The sequence below is a fragment of the Glandiceps talaboti genome, chromosome 4, assembly GCF_964340395.1.
Source record: "Glandiceps talaboti chromosome 4, keGlaTala1.1, whole genome shotgun sequence".
In the NCBI taxonomy this organism is placed as follows: Eukaryota; Metazoa; Hemichordata; class Enteropneusta; family Spengelidae; genus Glandiceps; species Glandiceps talaboti.
Genome location: NC_135552.1, coordinates 21,729,681 through 21,752,782, shown reverse-complemented (window position 1 = coordinate 21,752,782; position 23,102 = coordinate 21,729,681). Strand labels below are relative to the sequence as shown.

General features: G+C 35.4%; 3 protein-coding genes across 3 annotated transcripts in view; 2 read left to right on the top strand and 1 right to left on the bottom strand.

Moving 5' to 3' along the window:
• Positions 1 to 8,795, bottom strand: LOC144434075 (interferon-inducible double-stranded RNA-dependent protein kinase activator A homolog). Its single transcript, XM_078122530.1, has 6 exons — positions 8,652 to 8,795; positions 7,197 to 7,465; positions 5,561 to 5,802; positions 4,507 to 4,631; positions 1,070 to 1,178; positions 1 to 294 (listed from the first exon to the last, which is right to left on the bottom strand). Exons 1-6 carry the CDS (start codon positions 8,685 to 8,687, stop codon positions 47 to 49), a joined length of 1,029 nt encoding a protein of 342 aa, XP_077978656.1. The 5' UTR covers positions 8,688 to 8,795; the 3' UTR covers positions 1 to 46.
• A 167-nt stretch (positions 8,796 to 8,962) lies between these two features.
• LOC144434533 (translational activator of cytochrome c oxidase 1-like) lies at positions 8,963 to 13,659 on the top strand. Its single transcript, XM_078122997.1, has 5 exons — positions 8,963 to 9,496; positions 10,324 to 10,433; positions 10,896 to 11,029; positions 11,770 to 11,953; positions 12,516 to 13,659. Exons 1-5 carry the CDS (start codon positions 9,124 to 9,126, stop codon positions 12,723 to 12,725), a joined length of 1,011 nt encoding a protein of 336 aa, XP_077979123.1. The 5' UTR covers positions 8,963 to 9,123; the 3' UTR covers positions 12,726 to 13,659.
• An 8,106-nt stretch (positions 13,660 to 21,765) lies between these two features.
• Positions 21,766 to 23,102, top strand: part of LOC144434685 (C-signal-like) — a 6,951-nt gene continuing 5,614 nt past the window's right edge. The window contains exon 1 of the mRNA XM_078123201.1: positions 21,766 to 21,899. Within this exon, the coding sequence (XP_077979327.1) occupies positions 21,822 to 21,899 (78 nt within the window). The 5' untranslated portion in view covers positions 21,766 to 21,821. The remainder of the gene's footprint in view (positions 21,900 to 23,102) is intronic.

The window sequence follows — 23,102 nt, the reverse complement described above, 5'->3', positions numbered from 1 at the left end:
TATAACTGTACCTACATAACAAGTATAGAAAAAGACTGAAGTTTCGTCATTTTGAAGAGGAACTTGTTGCTTTGCGTGCCATGATCTTCACGTATTGAAGTGCGTTGTGTGCTGCTTCAGCCCTCGACTCATCAGCTGTGGGTCCTGTTCCATGACACACAGCTACAGGGGTGGTTGTTAGCTGGACTAGGCATTGGTTTTGTCCTGTGTGGCTAAGTTCTTCTATTGCTATATATCTAACTTCAAAGTTCTGTTCTTCTGCAAGTTCTTGAAGAAACTTACAGTAGTTGGTGTCTGTAATGGAATTTACACATTGTTTTTAAAAGCAAATATCATCTCTTATTCATTATCAATATTGAGGCAAGAAATATGTAATTTGTATACTAAAATTTTTATAATTAGATATTATTCGTCAATAATTTGTACATTCAGCAAAAGAGGTACGGGATATGATATAGACTGTAAGATACATTGTATTGCTCTGCCAACAACTTCCTTGCTCCTATGACTGTACTATTTGACAGGCCTGTGATGGATATATGACAAGATTTCAGCTCCACTTTGGAATAGGGCTAGATGTTAAAACAGTGGTCATTATGTAGATTGGAAATTAAATAAATATAACAGTTTCTGCCTCTGATGAGTAGAAGAATGATTGTTGTCATGGGGATCATTGTAAATTGTTTGTACTTGATACAGTACTAGACTTGGCTTGAAACTTATGTTTACATCAGTGATGCAATGTGGTCTTAATTTAGTCTTTAAAAAGGTCTGACATCATTATCATTTCAACACTTTTTATCACATAACTACATGTATATTTTGATTGGCTGCAAGCAGATCTGGTTACACTATGCTAGGAAAGGCTCAGTTTGATACAGATGTGAAAGGTCGGCTGTTGTGTGAGGACTCCCCCACACAGCATAACTTACAGACAAGATATGAGAGAATAAAATATGATAGGGAGATTTGTATAGTGACTTTAAGTGTCCACCAACAATGCTTTCAGATGCCTTACAAACACACTACAAACAGAACCTAGCAAGGAATGATCACTGACAAGTCATACCTGGTAAACTTAGTGACGATGACTTTAATTTGTTTACTGTCTCGCCCGTTGGATTGTGTAGAGAACCCCAAAGTGAAAGTGTCTTGCCCCTTGGTATATTATTACAAACCTGTAACAAAGAAAACATGGAAGGTAAGTGATGGAGTTATTTGCTAGGTTGCATTTTTAGAATCCAATATGGCTCCAGAACACTGTGTTCATTCTATGGGAAAATATGATTGACAATGTCTAATTCCTTGAAATCAAGATGGCAAAACCTTATATTTCTTTTTTATTAGTTTTGTTATACTGTCAAAATATGTTGTAAACTATTTTCTCTGTCTTCAACAAGCTGCAAATCTAAGACTAACCTGAAGACATATCTATTACAAGAAGCATTCAGTAAATGATGGATTGATCTTTTAACACCATTTACAATGTTCCCCCAGTGGGGTCTGGTGCTTTAGAAATTGATGAACACAAGTTTTATCTAGCCATTGGCAATAAGGGTGTTTCTATACTGCCTATGTCAAGAGCTCCAGCCTGTTTGTCAGCGACTGTAGTACATGTATATAAATATTGTTACGTTATTATTTATTAAGATGTCCTATGTGGACTTAACAAATTATACAGTACATATATAAAATTTACAACAACAAAAAAGAGTCACATCCAGCCCTCTGGCTTATAGGACACAAAGAATATGAAATTAAATACAAAAATAAATAAATATCACATATGTCTCAGCTGTAAATAAAGGTTTTCCTACGGTTAAAGGCCTCATGCAAAACGTTTGCAGTATCAATGGGAAATTTTATCATTAAATGTTGTAGTTTATCGTATGTTCATATGACTGAAGTTTGGCATTAAAGCTATTATTTGATCTAGAAATGCTTTCCGGAGTCCATGTATAGATTACAATAAAACAAAAAGTGTATTACAATTTGTTTACCAAAACTAAAAAAAATTATGTTTATTTTGAATAAAATCTGGAGAAGGATAAACAATTTCAATCTGCTATTTGGTAGAACATAATCATCAGTTAAGAATTTTACTTTCATTTGCCCAAACTACAACAAACAAAATAAATGAATTTTCTGTAAATTCGGAGATTATAATGTCAACAAACACAAAATTCAATTTTCTTTTCAGAAAAAAATACCTCACTTGTCAAAAACTTTATATACAATTAGGTGGTTCAGATTATCACTAATATTTAATATTTTAGTCAGATTGAATATTTGGAATATCACAAATATTTGCCAAAAATTACAACAATATTAAAGAATTTTGAGAAAATAATAATCTCATTTTCAATATTAAAAAGCCACTTGTCAGTAAAAAGAAATCACACAGTTTGGAATTTTTAAACTCATTAACTAGTTAGATCTCATGTCAGTTCAGTTATCATAATATTTTTGTTATGGATGCATTCAGCAAATTTCTCTACAGGGAGCAGTTCCTGCACATCATGTTCCAACTTAACCCTGCAGGTTACTGACAACTGGTTTGTACATGTCTCGCCCACACACACAAAGTGAACATTGCATTCCTAGCTGGACAAATTCATAACATCACAGCAGTTAAAATCAATCTCTTCTCATTAATCTAACTTATAATATTCTTCAATGTAATTTTCATTTTTTTTACTTACAAAACTCATGATCGATTCTGTCATGAAACATGTAATTTTCTTTTCTAAATCGTAACTCTGTCATAGGACAATTTTTTTCTCATGACGATACTGAAACTGCAACACTGCCATGGAAATGATCATTTGTCTGACAGATAATCTTTATTCATTTGATGATATGATCACAAATTGTATCTTGGCTAAAAATGTAAAATGTGTGATTTCTATGATTTTTATAACAATCAAATTTTTACAGACCAACTTACTGACTTTTGCATCATTTTTGAAGGTCTTGGGTTGAGAAACACAACTTTTAAATAAAGTATGGCACTTTACATCCACAAAGAAAGATAGACCCCAGGTTAGGAAATCAATTCACAAATGATATCTGAGAGGATATTTTTTCTTATCAACTCAGCATGATGCTTTAAAGTCAGAACCAAAACAGAAGACATGACTTCATAGATTACTGAGAAGATCTGAACCGATCATGGTATATGTGTATGTGCCTGAAACAACATCCAAACACAAACACATCTCTAATACATGCTAGCAACAGGAAAATTAAGGGAAACCATGAAAATATGACCACAAACACATGAAATGGGGTGCACTGCTGATTACATAACAAATACTTCAAAAAAAATAATCACAACATGAAAATCACTTCTAAGAGATTATCTAACCCTTCACTTACAATTATTTTTATTGGTGTGTGCAATATGATTTCCTACTGGAAATGTTTAGTATTCTTTTACAAATTTTAAATTATTAGGTTTACATGGAAAAGTAACTCTAATACTGGTTTGTGAACTATCAACTGCAAATGGATATAGTATTATTCAAAATTGCCAAACGTTTTGAACTGAAACACATAATTCTTTATTTATACCAGGAGATTGCCACAAAAATATCTGCGTAATTTCATATTTTAAGATTACCAAATTAATGGTTAGCCTGCTGAGAGGTGACTGACAAAAAAATTAAAATAACCATCAGTGAGTGATTAATTCTGTTTTCCGAAGAACTGTATGTGGCAAAACACATTATGGCATTTTTATGATTTGTATGTAGAGGAGGTGGTGGGGGGGGGGGGGGGGGGTTATGGCAAAGTTTTGTGAAAGAAAAACAACAAATGTGTTTCAAAATAGAACAGCAATTAATTGAACTAATTAATGCACAAATTAATGAACTAATTTATGAATTAATGCAAAAATTAATATACAGAACTAATTAATGCACAAATTTCAATATAAATTCAATTACAAACATAATAATAATGTTTCATGGGGCAAATGTAAGTATGAAAAAACAAAAACATTTTGATTCAATTTCCTGAAATTGTGAATTCAACTCAAGTATAACAATAAATTTACATGCCTGGTGATTCAAATGCATTCATAGCGTATATTTTCAAGAGGGTTCACAACTTATCATCCTTAGTTGCCTGACAGAGACCAGTTAGCATGCCTATTATGAGATGTGATTGTTCCCAAACTATGAAACTTACTGAGTCCTTGTCAATTGATCTAAGCCTCAAGCCTGGATTCTTTCAAAACAAAACGGAAGACTTATTTGTTCACCAAAGCCTACATTGTTAGCCTTTCAGTGCTACTGAACAGAACATTGGTCTGGAGATTGGTGTTATAGAAATGTGATTGATTGATTGATTGATTGATTGTTGATTGATTCTTTGGAGTATGATTTCCAGATATCATACAAGAGCTCATTCAGAAATCACAAGAGGGGATAGGTATCCTTGTTACTTTGTTGATTGAAAACACCGAATACAGTCCAAGTAAACAAATCAAATATCACATCTTACCCCTCCACCAATGTCTAAGTCATAATCAGCTGGACCTATTTCTGCATCAGGTGGTAGATCTTTAATTTTCTGAAGCATGGCCCATGCAGCTGCTCTCTTTGCTATCTTTTTGGACCTTCCTGTACCTGTAAAGAGGTCAAACAGAATACACTGGTGATATGTAGATATATATCATGCACAAACCAAGTTATTGTCTTTGAACAGAAAATTTGCATCAATATACACCCAAGCTGTTCTACGTCATGACAACCTGTGTCTACATCACATGTTCTGCAGTGCACAAAGTAAATGTAAATTATTTTTTCTGATTTTCCATAAACTGTGCTTAACCCTGAAAAGGCTGACACCATATTTTTAGGGTGTAATTACATAAGTTATTAGAAACAAAGACATGAAAGATTTAAGGAGGTAAATTATATCATTCCCCCAGTAGTTTTCTTCATTCATTTGGAAAATACTTGTGACCAAGGGGTTTGTCACTATGAGTCTAGTAAGACAAGGCCCCTTAAGTCACTCGGCTGAAAGAAGAAAATCATTTGAGGAATAATATCTAATTGTCATAAACGGTACCTATAATCATATCCTGTGAGGCTGTGTATTTCTTTTTTGTATACAAAATGACAAATGTGAACAACAGCCGTGCCATGCAAACTAACAAGAATGAATGAATGGCTAATCAAGTGGTTTACTGCAGCAGCATATAAAATAAAAGCAGGATACACACACACACATGAAAAGGATAAAATTGAACGATACAAGGTTAAAAGGTTTAAAATGCAAATTAAGTATGTGGTAGCCAGTTAAATCCTACCAAGAGAAACTAAACCTGGTTGCTTGTACCGTTCGTCTGCACGTTTTGGGGCTTCCATACCAGCTGGTACATAAGTTCACAGACACTATGTCAAAGCCAGGTATAACCTACTCTAAGCAACCAGGCCTGAAGACATCCAAACAAATTAGTGTTTGGACATATTCATAACATAAATTAAAGAAGTAAAAAATTCTCTCATTTTCACACATGTATTCACAAATACACACTTGACATGCTGTTTACCTTGTTCTTGAAAACTATGCACTCGACATCCGATAATAAATTCTCTGGAGTGTGGTGGACCACATTCACTGACAAGTATATAGTCAGGTCGTCTCCAGTGTCTGGCTACAACTAATTCTTGCAGCTGTCCAACAGGGTTTCCCGGTATGCCATCATTGTAAGCGGCGGTACCATCCGCCACAGTTTGGCTTTGGCATGGGTTTTGGGTTTGACCTGGACCAGGACCTGGAACTGGGCTACTGCTGTAGTTATCAGAAGGTAAAAATATTGTCAGTTTTTAAAATAAAATCATACTTCCCTTGTGTAACTGTTGTAAATGTACTTCTAACATCTCCTACAGTGTAATTAGATGGACTGACAATATTGTGATAACTCTAACTCCTACCTTGAAGACATGATATTACACATACATTGTATCCCATATTCAACAAAATCTAATATCACATCTATCTTAGAGTTAAGAATCTATCTTAGATTTTACAATCTATCTTAGAGTTTAGAATCTATCTTAGATTTTAGAATCTACATGTATCTTAGATTTTAGATAAAATCCGAGTACAAATAGTGTTGGGCCTCATTGATCAGCCCTCCCATCCAATATTAGACTCTAATGTACATTTTGATAATAATAATAATAATAATCTTTATTTATACTGGATAGTTCTTTAATTTTAAACACTTGTCTCCCAAGAAGTCCAGTGAGGGCCATCCCTCATGGGTTCAGTGTTAATGTAGGAGGAAACCAGAGTACCTGGGGAAAACCTACGTTGTTCGGTAGAGTCAAAGTGAACGACACTCTTCTTACTTACTTACAGCATGGTAAATTTAATCGAACCCTGAATGGGGTTCGAACCCCGACCGCAGTGGTAAGAGGCAAGTGGTTTAACCACTCGGCCACGGACAACCCAACACATTTTGGACTTTAAGTTATATATTTCCCTCTCATACTAGACTTTAGATGATATTATCCGATAACATATCAAATATGTGTAACTTTGCACTGTCATCACCCTGTCACTATCTGATATAGTTTATTATATTTTTTACGAGTTATTAGAATTACACTACATACATGAACAAAAGAGGATTTATAATTTATATCTTGGACAGTCAGTCTATGTCACAACAACACCATGTCACTGATTTTGTGGTACATAAGAGTCAAAACATTCTAAATAAGCATTATTTTTACTATATTTTTTTTAATTTATAAATAATGCTTTTGAAGATAAAATGATATAATTTCCCAATCTATATCTTCATTTAGCTGTAAAGTTCTACTGGCACACAGGTTTGTTACTATGAGCATGGCACAGTGACATGGTCCCTTGGTTCACTTGTATTTTCCTTGGCTGAATGAAGAAAAATATTGCAGAATAATACATAAATACATTGTAATTTGTATACTTTTAAAGTCTTTTTTACTCTGTGACAGAATCAAAACCTCTTTTTGACAGTCTCAGCTGAAGTATACCATACTCAACTACATTAGAATCTTGTGTTCCTTTACTTCACTTCAGCTCAAACATATAGTCCAGTGACTCCAGTCTATATAGGCTATGTTTGAACAGATATTACTTATTAAAAAGTGTAGCAAAAAAATATTCCAATTACGACAAAATCCTAGAGTTCTTACCTTCTTTCCTGATTTGGAGAAGGCTTGGGCACTTGTATATTAAACTGTTGAAGTACATTTTCAGCTGCGGTGTGCTTGGCTTGTTTTTTGCTGGTTCCCTCCCCATTTGCTGTATACTCCCCTACAGTAACTCTGTAAACAAATTTTGGCTGGTGTGCTGCACCTTCGCAAGCTATGAGGTCATAGATTGGGGTCAATGACCTCTTTGTACAGAGCTCCTGTAGAATACTGATTGGTGTCTTTGAAGGCTTCGCACCACTATCCATTTGCTAAATTGAGGGAAAACAAATATTTTGTGATCGGTAAAAAATTAGACAGTACTCAGTATTTGATCAGCAAAAGCTTGAAAGACAAAATTGTTTCAATATATGGTTCCTCCCATACAGAAAACGAAGGTCTGCACAGATTTTATCCCACAACGCTTATAAAGCATACAACTACACAAACACATCTTACATGTTCTTAAGATTGTCCATTATAAAGATGGAATGAAAAATTCACAAATTGAACCATTCTTCACATGTATGGTACTCTGCCTTGAAGGATGATACATCAGTGACACTTCTCAAGTTTAGTGTCATTTCAAAGATGAAGTAGCATACATAAAGTATTTTTCATTCAATCTTTATTACTGGTGATCTGGGTGAAATATTTTTGTCGTCTTTTTGTTGAAAATATCATGTGCATCAGATCAATCCTCAGTCCCTTATTGGTCTATGGGAGGAACCATTGCAGAGGGGGACTAGCTGCTCAGGGACCCCACGGCACAACATATATTAGAAAATAGAAATTGGGTTATATATCAGAATGCTGTTGAAGAAGATGGTTTACTCTATGTTTTTGCTATATCTGTGACTTACAGGCTATGTGTAATACACTGAGAGTTGGCCCTGAATATATTATAAATGTGTTTACAACATATATGGTTTGGACATGCCAAGGTCCAGTCCTAGTATTATTCGGCAACCTTCACCATAAAACTTAAGTTGGTTTATTTATTTTGTTCCTGTGACCAAAATGTAATGATAATTTTGATGATATTAGAAGGGGTGGATGCTCTATAATTATACTATTACAACACCTTACAGTTATATTATAAATTTACTCATTTTCAAAGTCAAGGCCAATCAGCCTCATTCTACATAAAAATTCTGTATAAAAATTAAAATCATTGCTTTTTACACGTTGACAGTTGGTGAATACCCTAGGCAGTGAATACATGCATAGGATTACAACACCCCGTGTACTATCCACGTTAAAAATCAGTTGAGCTGAGAAAAAGGTGTTGTCCTGAGGATATAGAAATGTGTAGGGCTTCTCGTTAGTTCAAATCTATTGTTTTCTACCCGAAGTATTACTCAAATTCTGCCCTAATATATTATAGTGAACATGTGTGTGCAGGCAAAAAGCCGGGCACGTCGCGTTGATCAGGTATAAAACAGGGGCATTGCTTACCTGGCGTTCTGAGATTTCCTGCGCAATTTCCGTCATATTGATAGAATCACTCCTGTTATTCTTGTCCGTAAAGATTTTTTAGTTGGAAGCGACACCGAAGTTATTTCGGCTTCTGTGTGTGGTATAACCAACGATGAATTTAATTATCCAGGGCAGCGGTCGCCATTGCTTCAAGCTGATTGGACGAGGTTTGGACGCTTGCGCACCACATAGAATTAGTTGAGAAAAGGTATTAAGAACAATCTGACAATCCAACATGTCTGCGCCCATGGTTAGAGTGTAGTCCACGTTTTTAAGCGATAAATTATTTCATACTCTAAAACCAAGAGTAAAACCATTATGATATCGCTAACCACGTAGCGATCGCTGTTTTAAGAGTCGTAGTAGTATTTGGAGGTCAACATTTGGTTACAGTTATAAGAAAAAAGACTGACAAGTTCACAACATTTCGAAGCGTGTGGTGGTACATGGTATGGCTTCGTCAGCTCTTTTCAAGTTCCCATTTTGGCGTAGTAGAGGTACGTCCATTGCAAACCATTTGAACAGGCGACTGCAAGGGCAAAGATATTTCATCGATCAAGGAAAGTGTGTGAACACCCTACATTTCAAAATTCCCCCTGTCACATCCGTGTTGTCACCTGAATTGCAACGATCATGTACCATTACAACTGTCGGATCATGTGGTTGCTATAACAACACACCATGTGCTGCTTTCCATTCCGATGTTAGAAAACTAGCTGGACACAATAAATGGTCTAAAGTGAAACATATCAAGGGACCAAAAGACGCAGCAAGAAGCAAGGAATTTAATAAAATATCATTGAAATTAAAATACAGTGTTCAAAGTAAGTGGCAACATATCATTCTAGATTTAACATTAAAAAAAATCCTTTAAAAGGGGAACACCAGTCTAGGAAATAAAGTCATTTTCATAAACTATGGGTTGTGGACAGGCATTTCATGATTTTACATCACCTACAGTTATTTACAATTTCAGAGAAAGATCAAGTTCTTGTGCCTTTATATGCATTATGGGAGTCAGCAGAAATAATATATTCATGGTTGCAAAATGAATATTCATGATTCATGAGTGCCTGTTCCTTCAGTGTAAAACATCTCACGAATATTCATTGTGCAACCATGAACATAGTATTTCTGCTGATTGCCATTAGGTTATGGCCTGTGGCAAATACACACTATTAAGTCACAAGATCAACTTGATGGTTCTCATAAATTTCAAGTAATTATAGGTGATGTAAAATCATAAAATGACTCCAGAACCCCTACCAGTAGTTTTATGGAAATGGCTGTATTTCCTGGATTGGCATTGCCCTTTAAATCTGATGTGAGAATGATAAGTGTCTTATTTGTCTGTGTATTATACAGATTCACATATTTTACCTCTACTTCAGATGCCCTCTTGGTTAATAATAATATGTAGAAATTGAAAATTACTTGACAGTTACCACCGTATTGCCTTTCAACGATCTTCCAAAATGTGCAAGACTTGCATAAATGGAATTTGCGTTTAAAAAAAAAATGCCCTATCATAATGTCTACAGTACAAGAATTTACTAGATGTAGATATCTTTTGGCAATTGAAGTGTTTAGTTATACATGTACTTCAATGCTCTCGACTGATTGCATAATATATTATTTTGTCTTTCAATAGGAAATGGACCTGATCCAAACCTAAATGCAGAGTTAAAAAACATCATAGAAATGGCCAAATCTAAAGGAATGCCAAAATCAACTATGGAAATGATCATTTCTAAAGCATCTGTAAGTTTCAAATGGTTTTCACTACAAATGGTGCAAAATTATGCGTAATGCACACAGTCATTAATACTACACATACCTAACTAATGTTACCTGAATACTTGGATATCACATTTGCCCACACATTCAGCTGGTCCCATTGTCCTATCTTTGTGCAGTGAGGTATAACATGAATCCTTTTGAAAGGATAACAAATTGGAAAACACACACACACACACACACACACACACACACACACACACATGCACACACCTACATACATACATACATATATACATACATACATACATACATACATACATACATACATACATACATACATACATACATACATACATACATACATACATACATATATAATGGCATACTACGCACAACACTCCATTTTATAATTTCTCAATATATTAATACAGCAGGTTATCTTTGCTGTTTAATTTTTCAAATCTCCATTTGTTTCTTTGTAAGATTGGTAAAGAGAAATACATTTCTGTAATACTGGAAGCCAGAGGGCCTGCAGGGTCATGTCTTCTTATTGATGTGTTAAGCGATAACGTGAATCGAAGTAGGCAGGAAATTTACTTGATGCTGAAGAAGCTGGGGTAAAAGTTATTTCTGTATATTCTCAAATAGTCATAATCATGCATGTCAGTGTCAGTTCCAATCTGCTAGTACACCATCTAGTGGCAATGAGTAAACAAGGCTATAGAGGTTCTAGTCGAAAACATTCACAAATACTTTTTTGTTTGCAGCTGTGTGAAAATCGAAAGAGCAAAATTCAGAAATATTCATTTATTTCCTACTTTTGAATATACATTTGTCTATCAATTTATAATGATAATATTGCCAGAAATAATGAACATACAAAGAATTTTTCATCTTGTCTACAAATGTACAGTAACAAAATTTACCTATCAATATTTAATGTGAAATTCATTGTATAAATAAACTGTTTAAAAAAAAACATTCGCTGTTACATTTTTCAAGAACACCATTTCTCAGTTTCAATCAAAAAAGAAAAATCATTGATCACTGTACAAATTTTTGATATAGAAGTTTGATGTTATGGAAATTAAGCTGACATATATATATAGCAACTAAATTTTTTACGAAATTTGCTTGTACAGATGAACGTACGTAATAAGATGAGAATTCCATTATGTATAAATGACAGAGTGCATACCCAGAGTATTTGATATCATGTTTGTGATGATTTCTGCTGCATTTTTAATCACTTTACTCTTGAACATATAGCTGTAGTGAACACTGCTAGCACTCATGCAAATCCCCAAGTATGCCACACCGGATTTATACATCATAGGATTTCTGGTATATTATACAGGTGTGCTCTCGGTGAGTCTGGTACAGCTATGTATGCTTTCTCAAAGAAAGGTGTAATTAAAGTACCAGCTGTCAGAGAAGATAATTCTAACATTGCACTTGATGATGCACTAGAAATTGCCATAGAATCAGGTGCAGAAGATGTACAAGAAGTTGAAGATGATGACGAAGAACCATTATTGATGGTGAGAATGACAGAGACATGTAATATATACAAGTGTGAAAAATTATGAAAAATATAAAACCCCAGTAAAAAATTATAATATGATAGTAATTCAAGTTTTGCAGCGATGGTATTAAAATGGCACAAGCTGAGTTTATAAGCTTTTTGCTTATATTGAAAATATTTACCCAAAAAGTTGATTTACTATTCTAGTATAGTGGTTATGTCAATGCCTACCTTCAATGACATTACAATTTGTGTTCTGGCATTTTTATAACTGTTGATTATGCATGCATAGTAGGGAGTCCTGTACATTTTTTATATGAATAATATATTACGTTGTTGTATTGCATATAAGTTACATCCTAATACCAGTTTAGTCAATTGCAAGTGATTGTTAAGTATACATCAGTAAGTATAATATTGTGAGTACCTTTTAATATGAAGAAAAAATTACATCCCAAAAAACATATAAACTCAGCATATTCTCCTTTAAGGTGTCTAATAATGGGAATCAAATGAAGTATTTATTACTAGAGAACTTATTTTGTCTGAGAAGAATGTATTTATTTTGTCTCTTTCAGTTTTTATGTGATCCCAAAGATGTGCGTCAAGTTCGTAATGATTTGATATCAAAGGAATTACATCCTGTATCTGTTAATCTGGAGTATGTACTGGAGAACCCGGTAACATTGAAGGATTCACAGCTGCAAAATGCTGCAGAGGTCATCAGCCAACTTTCTGATCATGCAGATGTGGTCAGAGTGTACGATAACATTGTTAGTGAAAATTAAAACTTTTCCATACAAGTTAGATGTGGTGGGATATTTTATTACCACTTTAATTGTATTTTTGATTTGGCAGACATGGTCAAAATGACATTGAAATATTGGTGGGAATTAATTTCAAACTGATGTTTTAAGCAGTCTTTCTGTATGCTGATGTAAAGTCATCTTGTTGAAATGAGTCATTACCTAAGCAGCAAGACACTAACGTAGTTGACAAGCAGTTTGATTGCTCTATGAAAAATGTGTGCTTGATTATGTGACTTGCAAATCATGATACCATAGAGATGGGTAAGTTTTTTAACACAACCAAGAATTAATATTAAAGCTCAGGAGTCTTTGGTTTGCATGTGTTTTGGGATGTTTACAAACAAGAGTTTGACACTTAAATTCACAAGTTTCCTAGTTTGCATCATGTGTAATCTCAAGGTATACCTTAGTTTGATCTGTCCTCTTGACTTAATTTGTTTCTCTTTCTGTCTCTTATTGCTCAGTAAAGCACAGTGGTCATCCAAGTCAAATGTGCACATCGGGGGTCCCAACAGAAATATTTTTTGTTAAGCAATATGTAACAAAGAACAGACGAAGAAGCAAATCAGTACATGAAAACGGATGACATACCAAGATATATGTGTACCTTGGGATTACATATGATGCTTCAAAAATCACAACTGAGATATTTGCATTAGTGCCAAATTCTTGTTAGTAAACACCCGAAGAGAGACGTGCACCAAAGATTTCCATCGCACAGCCTCAGATATTTTACATATTCTTGACAACCTAGGATTTGCTAGAATGGGTTTTCACAGAAAATTTCATCCTGTAAAAAACAGAAAAAATAGATTCCCACTTTTAATAAGGTTTTTCCACAACACTAGTAATAAATAAAATATGATTTAGATTTGAGTTTCAATATGTCTGCAAGTAAGGATAGTTTGTGTGTATATGTGTTTTAGTGTGTGGAACGAAAAAGCCTCTTAGTATTTTTAAGCCTGTAATAGTTTGTGAATGATTATTTATACTCAAGATAAATTTGATATACTAGTTCAATCAATTTCATAAAATGATGCAAACAATCATTAAGTGTTAAAAAAAGTCTTCTATCATGGAGATGCCTGCCAGCAAAGATGATTGGATGGTACTTGCAAAGAAATAAAGACAGTGCATTGATTGACAAAATATATTTTATTCATGTGTGTAGTCAACAGATTTATTCATGTGTATAGTCTAGAGGCTATCCACCCATGCCTTTGAATCCGAGTGAGGATAAAAAATTCAAATTCTAACAAAGCCCCCCCCCCTGCCCCCCCCCCCACATACACACAGTATTTAACATCGTGTTTGTTAATCAATCATAGAATTCTACCCAATAATAAATTTGTGTTTATTGTGGAAAGTTACATAATGTCCATATATGGTACATTTGTCATATCAAGATGCTACTTAATATGCTGTTTATTACATCATTTGGACAGTTGGAGGTTTACTCATTTGCATGAATAACTTTCAGTTCATGATTTCTGATTCCTCTAGATGTGGAGAGGGCTTCAAAGCCACAGATAGCGTCTAGACTATCGCATGTGGTACTATTGTACAACAAATAGCAAATCCCACGTTATCCACATGATAAGCCTGTGTTGGGTTGTATGAAATGAAATGAAAATAAAACTTTTTGATGTCATATTTGAATACGAATTATTCATTAAGTGTAAAACAAAGCCAATTGTAATAAAATAAATTGCAATTGTTTGCATTTTTTTAAACGCTTTATATATTTATAGTATTGAGCCCCCCCCCCCAATTGACCCCCACCCCTGGAAGTTGCACGGACAGAATGACACATCGATTTGTCAAAGTAATTAAGAAACACAAGAAACAAAAGTTCCAAAAATACTTGATATACTAACAGTGCCTATACATTATATTTGATTTTACACTACACCTCTTTATAAATAACCCATTTGGAGACGTGAATCAATACTATTTAATGACATGTTCATGAACATTGTGGAAATGCGATAAACATTGCAATTAGATGTTATTCCTTCGTTCAGCCAATATGTATATGCTGGTCTGTTTACCACTGAAATAATATACTTATGTTTGTATAAACACTATACAAAAAACACGTACTGGTACTACCACTACTAGGCCCGTACATCCATGTATACATGTATGTAGATAATTATCCATGAGTTTAAAATGATATTTTATTTATCCATGCATATTTGTTTATTTATTTATTTATTTATTTATTTATTTATTTATTTATTTATTTATTTGTAATACCGTTGCTAGGCTCCCTGTGTTGTTTGTGTAGATAGTATATATAGAAATATATATATAGTATGTTATTTCAATAGTATACAGGCCTGTATATGCATATATACATGTATCCATGATATTTCATTTACCCATATTTAGCTAGTTAGCTTGTTTTATTAGATTGTGTGTGTAGTTATTTATTTGTAGCACGGTTCCTGAGCTCTCTGTGCACGTAGGTTGGAACCGCAGGGGACACAACGCTTTATGGAAGAGCGTGGTAACGTTATCGTGGTCGCCGAGAACCATTGACAACATTGTGTATGCAGGAATCGGAAGGTTCAAAGTTCACAAACTTAAAATTTCAGTGTCATTCCGTGCCAATAGTCTGTCATGTTCTCTTCATGGATTGAACACCTTCGTCGAAAGAGCAGTATTCGCATAAAGGATATCAACATATGTAGTATGTGAGGAAGTTTTCAGGTGATTTGAAACACCACACTGTTTTAGTAGCTCGTTACCGTATGCGTAGGTACTGTACGTATCTTGATAACATTGAACAATAATCACTGCGTCACCAGGATTTTTTTTAGTTTCTACACTCCAGATTCCGTTCAGTCCAAGGTAACTAAATGTGAACTTTTTTAATTATTGTAAAATCGGAATAGCTGGATATTTTTAAGTAGATTGACTGTGGCTGATTCTATTTACAACTGTATACACTGCTACATTCATGCTTTCCTGCGCATATCGCTAAGTTGGCAACCTATAAGCTTAGCTACCACTGAAATCATGAATAAGCCTACCAGACGTAGACGTACGTGCAATTTGCATGTATTGAGGTCACATCTTTATTTGACATATCGACCTATTGCTGATGCAATATTTTATTTGTTGGTGACCGACGGAACTGACTGGCGTTATGTACAGCTAGTACACAGTATATAGGTATACACTGTATCTTGATATCTATGCAAAGGTTTCTGCATACCTGTTCGAGTTCGGATAATATAATTGAACCTTTAACCATACACGTGATTTACACTGTGGTAATGATTTGACAAATGTTTGTGATCGTATTGCATTATGCACTCTTGGATTGTGGGCATCGCTTCTCTAGGGACATCGCAAAAACTGACTTTCAAAGTCTACAACACCATATATATAGATACACGTTATAATTCTTACATTTGGATAGGCTGAAGAGATATCTTGAAACTCTGCCAAGTTAATCACCCCGACAGCCTTGTTTATCAGTGTAGTTATGATGAAGCAATATGTGCATTTAATAGTACAGTTCGGTTTATCCAGTATCTGGGACAAAAATTCATCCGAAATGAATGCCATATTATGACACTTTGGTTTCCCCAATCTTCGTCATTTCCTGTAAAAGAAGTGCATGTCATCACCTTGTCTATTTTACCCACCAGATACAAAGCTGCACGTAGGGAACTGACTGATCCACAGACATGGAGAACGTTGTCGTCAAACAGGAGGGCTCGAGCTCTGCAAATAGCAGTCATGCACCACAGGCAATTAATGATTGCAATGGACCTGGAGGAACATTTAGCCATACTGGCAAAACTGTCCGAATCAAAGAAGAAATACAAACAAACACGATAGAAGAAAACGACTTTTACATTAAGATTGTGAAAAGTGAAATAAAGGAGGAAGGGGACGCGGAATCACTTGCTCATACAGACAACATTCAGAATAACGTGGGAGTAGGTCGAAAAACTGTGAACTCCCAAACATGTGCAGATCAACTTCAGTTTGAAAATAAAACTATTCTAACAAAGGAAGAGAGAACATCAAACTCGGCTTGTGATCTTGAACATAACAAAACAAGACAACGAACTGCAGGATCCAAAGAAGTTACTGATATTGACTCTAACAATCCCTTTCCAACTGGAATTCGTCAAGTCAGGCTTGAACAGCTATTAGGTAGAGAGGGCACTTTTAGAATGATATTGATTCCACAATCTTACGGTGGAAGTCAGCAAAACACAACACAAAGTCAACCACTTAACACTAAAAATATTGACAGTATAGAACTAACCAAGGAACGGGTTACATGTAAAAACCCGGAAGATTCAAAACAATTAAACTCACAGGAACAAAACAATGCACCAGATAGTCCAGAAGATAGTCCACAGACTAAACGAAGTGAGCAACTGAATATGATTGATACTTCAGAAGTTACGACACAAACCAATCCCATGAGAGAACTGGAAGTACCTGAAGGACCAGTGGATACGAAACAAACAAAACTTGAAGGATCAGTGGATACAAAACAAACAAAACCAAAACTAAAACAGGAAGTATCCGATAAAGCGGTACCTGTTGATATAAACCCAACCAACCCAACCGGACAAATTGAAGTACCTGAAGGACCAGTGGATACAATACAAACAACTGGACAGTTGAAAGTATCCGAAGTACCAGGAGACACAAAACAAACAATCCCAAATGGAAAACTTCAAGTACCCAAATTCGAAGGACCAGAAGGTACAAACCCTGTAGGACAACTGGAAGTACCTGAACGGCCAGATGGTACAGAACAAACCAACCAAATGGGAAAACTGGAAGTACCTGATGGATCAGTAGATACAGAGCAAACAACTGGCCAACTTAAAGAACATGAAGGACGAGAAGATACAAAACAAACTAACCCAGTGGGAGAACTAGAAGTGCTTGAAGAACCAGAAGGTACACAACAAACCAACCCAATGGGAAAACTGGAAGTACTCGAAAGACCAGAAGATGCAGAAGAGACCAACCCAATGGGAAAACTGGAAGTACTCGAAAGACCAGAAGATGCAGAAGAGGCCAACTCAATGGGAAAACTGGAAGTACTCGAAAGACCAGAAGATGCAGAAGAGACCAACTCAATGGGGAAATTGGAAGTACAGGATGAATCAGAAGATACAAAGGAAACCAAATCAACCAGACAGCTGAAAATATCAGAAAATTCAACTGATTCAAATTCAAATGGAAATAATTCTAGGAAAGCACCAAAGAAGTCTGAATTGAAGGATCTACTGAAGAATATAGAAGGTCTCAAACATGATGTCACAAACTCTAAAAGTAGTAGTGGTCTTAAAATGAGACCAAAGGATAAAAGTAAACCAAAGATCCCATGTACAGTCTGTGGCAAACTCTTCAAACAAAGGGGTGATCTAACAAAACACATGAGGTTCCATTTAAATTTGAGGCCATTCAAATGTAAAGAGTGCGGCAAAGCTTTTCATATGAGTGGTGCTCTGAAAGCACATATGAGAACCCATACAAATGAAAAACCGTATACGTGTGCGGAGTGTGACAAAACTTTCAGTCAGAAAAGTTACGTGAAGTTGCACATGAGAGTCCATACTAAAGCTAGACCATTTAAGTGTAACATATGTGGTAAAGGCTTTTATGTACGTGGTGAACTCAGAAACCATCAAATGACACATACAAAGGAAAGACCATTTAAGTGTAAAGAATGCGGCAGAGGTTACATTTGCAGTAGCGCCTTAAGAATTCACACAAGGGTCCACAGAAACGAACAACCATACAAATGTGAAGAATGCGGAAAGAGATTCAATTACAAAGAACACCTGAAGACACATATGAGAATTCACACAAATGAGAGGCCATTCGCTTGCAAAGAGTGCGGTAAAGCTTTCCATGTTAAAGCCCATCTGACAGTACACTATAGGATTCACACCAACGAAAAGCCATATGAATGTAAAGAGTGTGGTAAGTGCTTTAATAGCACAGCCCATTTAACGTCTCACTCTAAGATTCATACAAACGAAAGACGTTATGTGTGTCAAGAGTGTGGCAAACGTTTCAATCAATCGTGTGGCCTTAGAGCTCATATCAAAACTCACACACGTGAAAAACCATATGCTTGCCAAGAGTGTGGTAAATGTTTCGGTCGAAGTGGCGATAGAAAAAGACACATGATGACCCACACAAATGAAAAACCGTACACATGCAACGAATGTGGGAAATGTTTCAACCACACCAGTCATTTGAACACCCACAAGAAAACCCATTCTGATGAAAGGCCGCATGTTTGCCAGGAATGTGGTAAAAGCTACAAGTGCATCGGTAATTTGAAAATACATGTGAAGCTCCATTCAAATGAAAGACCTTTCGTTTGTAAAACATGTGGCAAGACTTTTAATCGCCAAGCCTGCTTAAAGGGCCATGAAGCCATACACACAAACGAGAACTTGTGTATGTGTGAAGAGTGCGGTAAGTGCTTCAAAGGCAAAGCCAATCTTAGGGTGCATAAACGGCTCCATAAGGGAGGACAAATTGATTGTAAAAGATGTGGGAAGTCTTTCACTCAGAGTCTTGAACTTAAGAGACACATGATGATCCATCTAGGTGAAAAGCCTTTCCAGTGCAAAGAGTGTGAGAAATCTTTCAAATACAGTAGCAAACTGAAGATACACATGACCACTCATTTAACTGAAAAACCCTATGTGTGTAAGGAGTGCGGCAGAGGATTTACCCAAAGTGAACATTTGGTGATACATACACGAATCCATACTAATGACAGACCATTTTCATGCCCACAGTGTAGTAAAACTTTCATTCGCAAGAGCCAGCAAAAGGCACACATTAAGACTCATTCGCTGGTCAAATCGTATCCATGTAATGTCTGTGGTGAAAATTTCACAGAGTATCGCAGTCGCCAGAAACACATGCAGATCCACAAGGATCCAAGACCGTTTGTGTGTAAAGAATGTGGCAAGACGTTTATTAAGAGTAGTCATCTTACACAACACGTGAGAACCCACACAAATGAAAGACCGTATGTCTGCACGGAATGCGGGAAAGGCTTCTACATCAGTGGCACGTTAAAGGCGCACATAAGGACCCATACACACGAAAAACCGTTTATGTGTGATATGTGTGGTGAAACCTTTTCTTTAAAGTTTAACATGATGAGACACCAGGAGATAGTTCACAAGATAGTTCACAAAAGTAAAAGAAAATAAATATTGGAATGCAGAAATCTAAGAAGTCGAATTTAGCAAACTAAGGCTGAAAACATAGCTTTACATTATTACATATGTGTGTGTCTAACCAGAAAACGTTACCTGTACGTTGTTTGCATGGTTGTAAGATGACAAGGAGATCTAGAGGGTTTCTATATGCTTAACTTATATTTTTTTCGATTCTGACATTTCAATGTAATTTTAAAGATATCCTGGTAAAACACAAAATTGCTCGCCTTCCCTACCAATCATCACATATTCTGTAGCCTTTTTTATGAGTACTATGTACTTACAACTGCACAATTCTGATTAAGGCTGGTACAAATGTAAGGATTTAAAAATAATCAGCTAGCAAAATGATGCTTTCAGCTATTAATGTATATGATGTCTACATATCACCTACTTATTTTGTGATGTAATACCATTATGAACTGACAAGTAAAAATTATACTTTTCTGCATAATCATATTGGTTGGTCATTCGGTATATGACTTGGAAATATATTTGTCATGTTTGTTGTACATACCATAGTGTATCACAAACATTCCAGACGTCGTTATAGTTGCACGGTACTTTCCTAATCATATTTATTCATAGCAAATGTACATTTCTCTGATATTGCAGTACGTCACCACAAATCAAAGACAATCTGTAATGAACTTGAAAACACGGAAATCACCAGAAGTATATATTTGTATATTTCATTATTTTCAATTATAATAAAATATGGTAACAATTTATACTATCATCGACTGTTATATTATCAAATTTTGGTTTTCATGCTGCCTGACACCTTAGATATATTAAATGTTTGAAATATATTCACAACGGCCAGTATTTGAGCGCTTTATTACTGAATTATGTACGTCCGTGTTTGCACTGCCCCATCTCTGAAATACATCAACCAAACCTCAAGTAATGTCGGTGTGCAAATTGTTATGTTATTGTAACCCCCTTCTTTGAAATCATGTAATAGTCTTACTCGTTCATTCTGTATTTTCCTAGAAGATGTGTACAGCATACACACGAATGACCGGTTTACAAGGCACTCTGTCACGGTGATGGGGCGCCCTCACACGATGATATATCTTATAGTCTAACCAATGAGTAATTACTTAATTTCAATCTGAAAAACAACGATAGTGCCAAAATTAAAATTAAAAAGAAACAATGCTGATCGTAGTTATCAATTTTCGTGAAAAAAAATCATAAAATGAATCGTAGTACTCAGTATGCACCTCCATTAATCTTACCAACTCTACAAATAGATAATACATCCTGGGGTAACAACATACAAAAATATACATCAGAAATTAATTAAATACTAATTTCACAACAACGCTTAATTGTAACATTTGAAATAATAGTTGAATTGACTGTCACAGGAAAAAGTTAACAAACATTGCCGTTTCAATAAAACAATTTTTTCCTCAGGGTTAGTTAAATTACTTCAATTTCTGTAAGTGTATCAAGTGTTAGAATCTAAAATTGTTCTGCATATTCTGCGCACAATTATGTTGTATATGTAGGGAATTTTATGTAATGGAAGTAGAGATATTTTTTGAAGGCAGAAGTTAATACGAATTAACTGCGGGTTCACATCCGGTTGATAAGTCTATACATAAAACGATATAGGTTATAGGGCAACGTCTGGGCGCCCTCAGTCTGTAAAGCTTTATTCAAATTAATCACGACCTGAGATTCGATAGGCTATATAGCTATTTGACCTCTCACCGTACCTTTCGTACGGATAGCACACACGATAACACCCTCACTAGTCATGGCGTCAACTCTGAAAGTAAGGTCTGTATTGATAACAGGAACTGATACAGGCAATGGACAGGAGATGGTGAGACAATTCGCAAAACTACAAAATCCACCAGATTATGTGTTCGCAGCTGCACTGTCACCTGAAACAGCTGAAGTAAGTATTCGTTGTTTAACAATAGTTTAAGATACCTTATATTCAGTTACATTAACATAGTTACATTACATTACATTACATTACATTACATTACATTGCATTGCATTGCATTACATTATTATTACATTACATTACATTACATTACTTACATTACATTACATTACATTGCAACCACGCTAGTTCTTTTGTTAAAGTACCATTTTTGCACGTAATTGCAAGTGACCTTAAAATCGTTGTGAAACACAAATGGATTGATATAAGATTCAGTGGAAAAGATGGCTAGAATATTCATACCAGTATATTTAATAGGTGTTATGGGTTATTCTGTATCAATAGAATCTTTCTAAAATAAGACCTACGTACCTTATACAGGCGAAAACCTAAAATTGGTTGTTCCACACCCAAGGGTTCCACAATGACCAAATCATTATGGCTTGAGTCTTAAGAAGTGTACATGTATATGGGTGACCCTAAAACGAATGACAACCTGAATGACGGAAAACGAATGACAGCATTTCTAGGTGGTAAACAGTGGAATGACACCCTTTTCTACAATCAGTTAGTTGAATGACACCCTCTGCACTGTAGAACCAGTGGAATGACAGCCGCCACTCTATAAAATAAGTGGAATGACAGCATTTTTAATGCTTTGGAACTGGAATGACAGCATTTCTAGGTGGTAAACAGTGGAATGACACCCTTTTCTACATTCAGTTAGTTGAATGACACCCTCTGCACTGTAGAACCACTGGAATGACAGCCGCCACTCTATAAAATAAGTGGAATGACAGCATTTTTAATGCTTTGGAAGTGGAATGACAGCATTTCTAGGTGGTAAACAGTGGAATGACACCCTTTTCTACATTCAGTTAGTTGAATGACACCCTCTGCACTGTAGAACCACTGGAATGACAGCCGCCACTCTATAAAATAAGTGGAATGACAGCATTTTTAATGCTTTGGAACTGGAATGACAGCATTTCTAGGTGGTAAACAGTGGAATGACACCCTTTTCTACAATCAGTTAGTTGAATGACACACTCTGCACTGTAGAACCAGTGGAATGACAGCCGCCACTCTATAAAATAAGTGGAATGACAGCATTTTTAATGCTTTGGAACTGGAATGACAGCATTTCTAGGTGGTAAACAGTGGAATGACACCCTTTTCTACATTCAGTTAGTTGAATGACACACTCTGCAC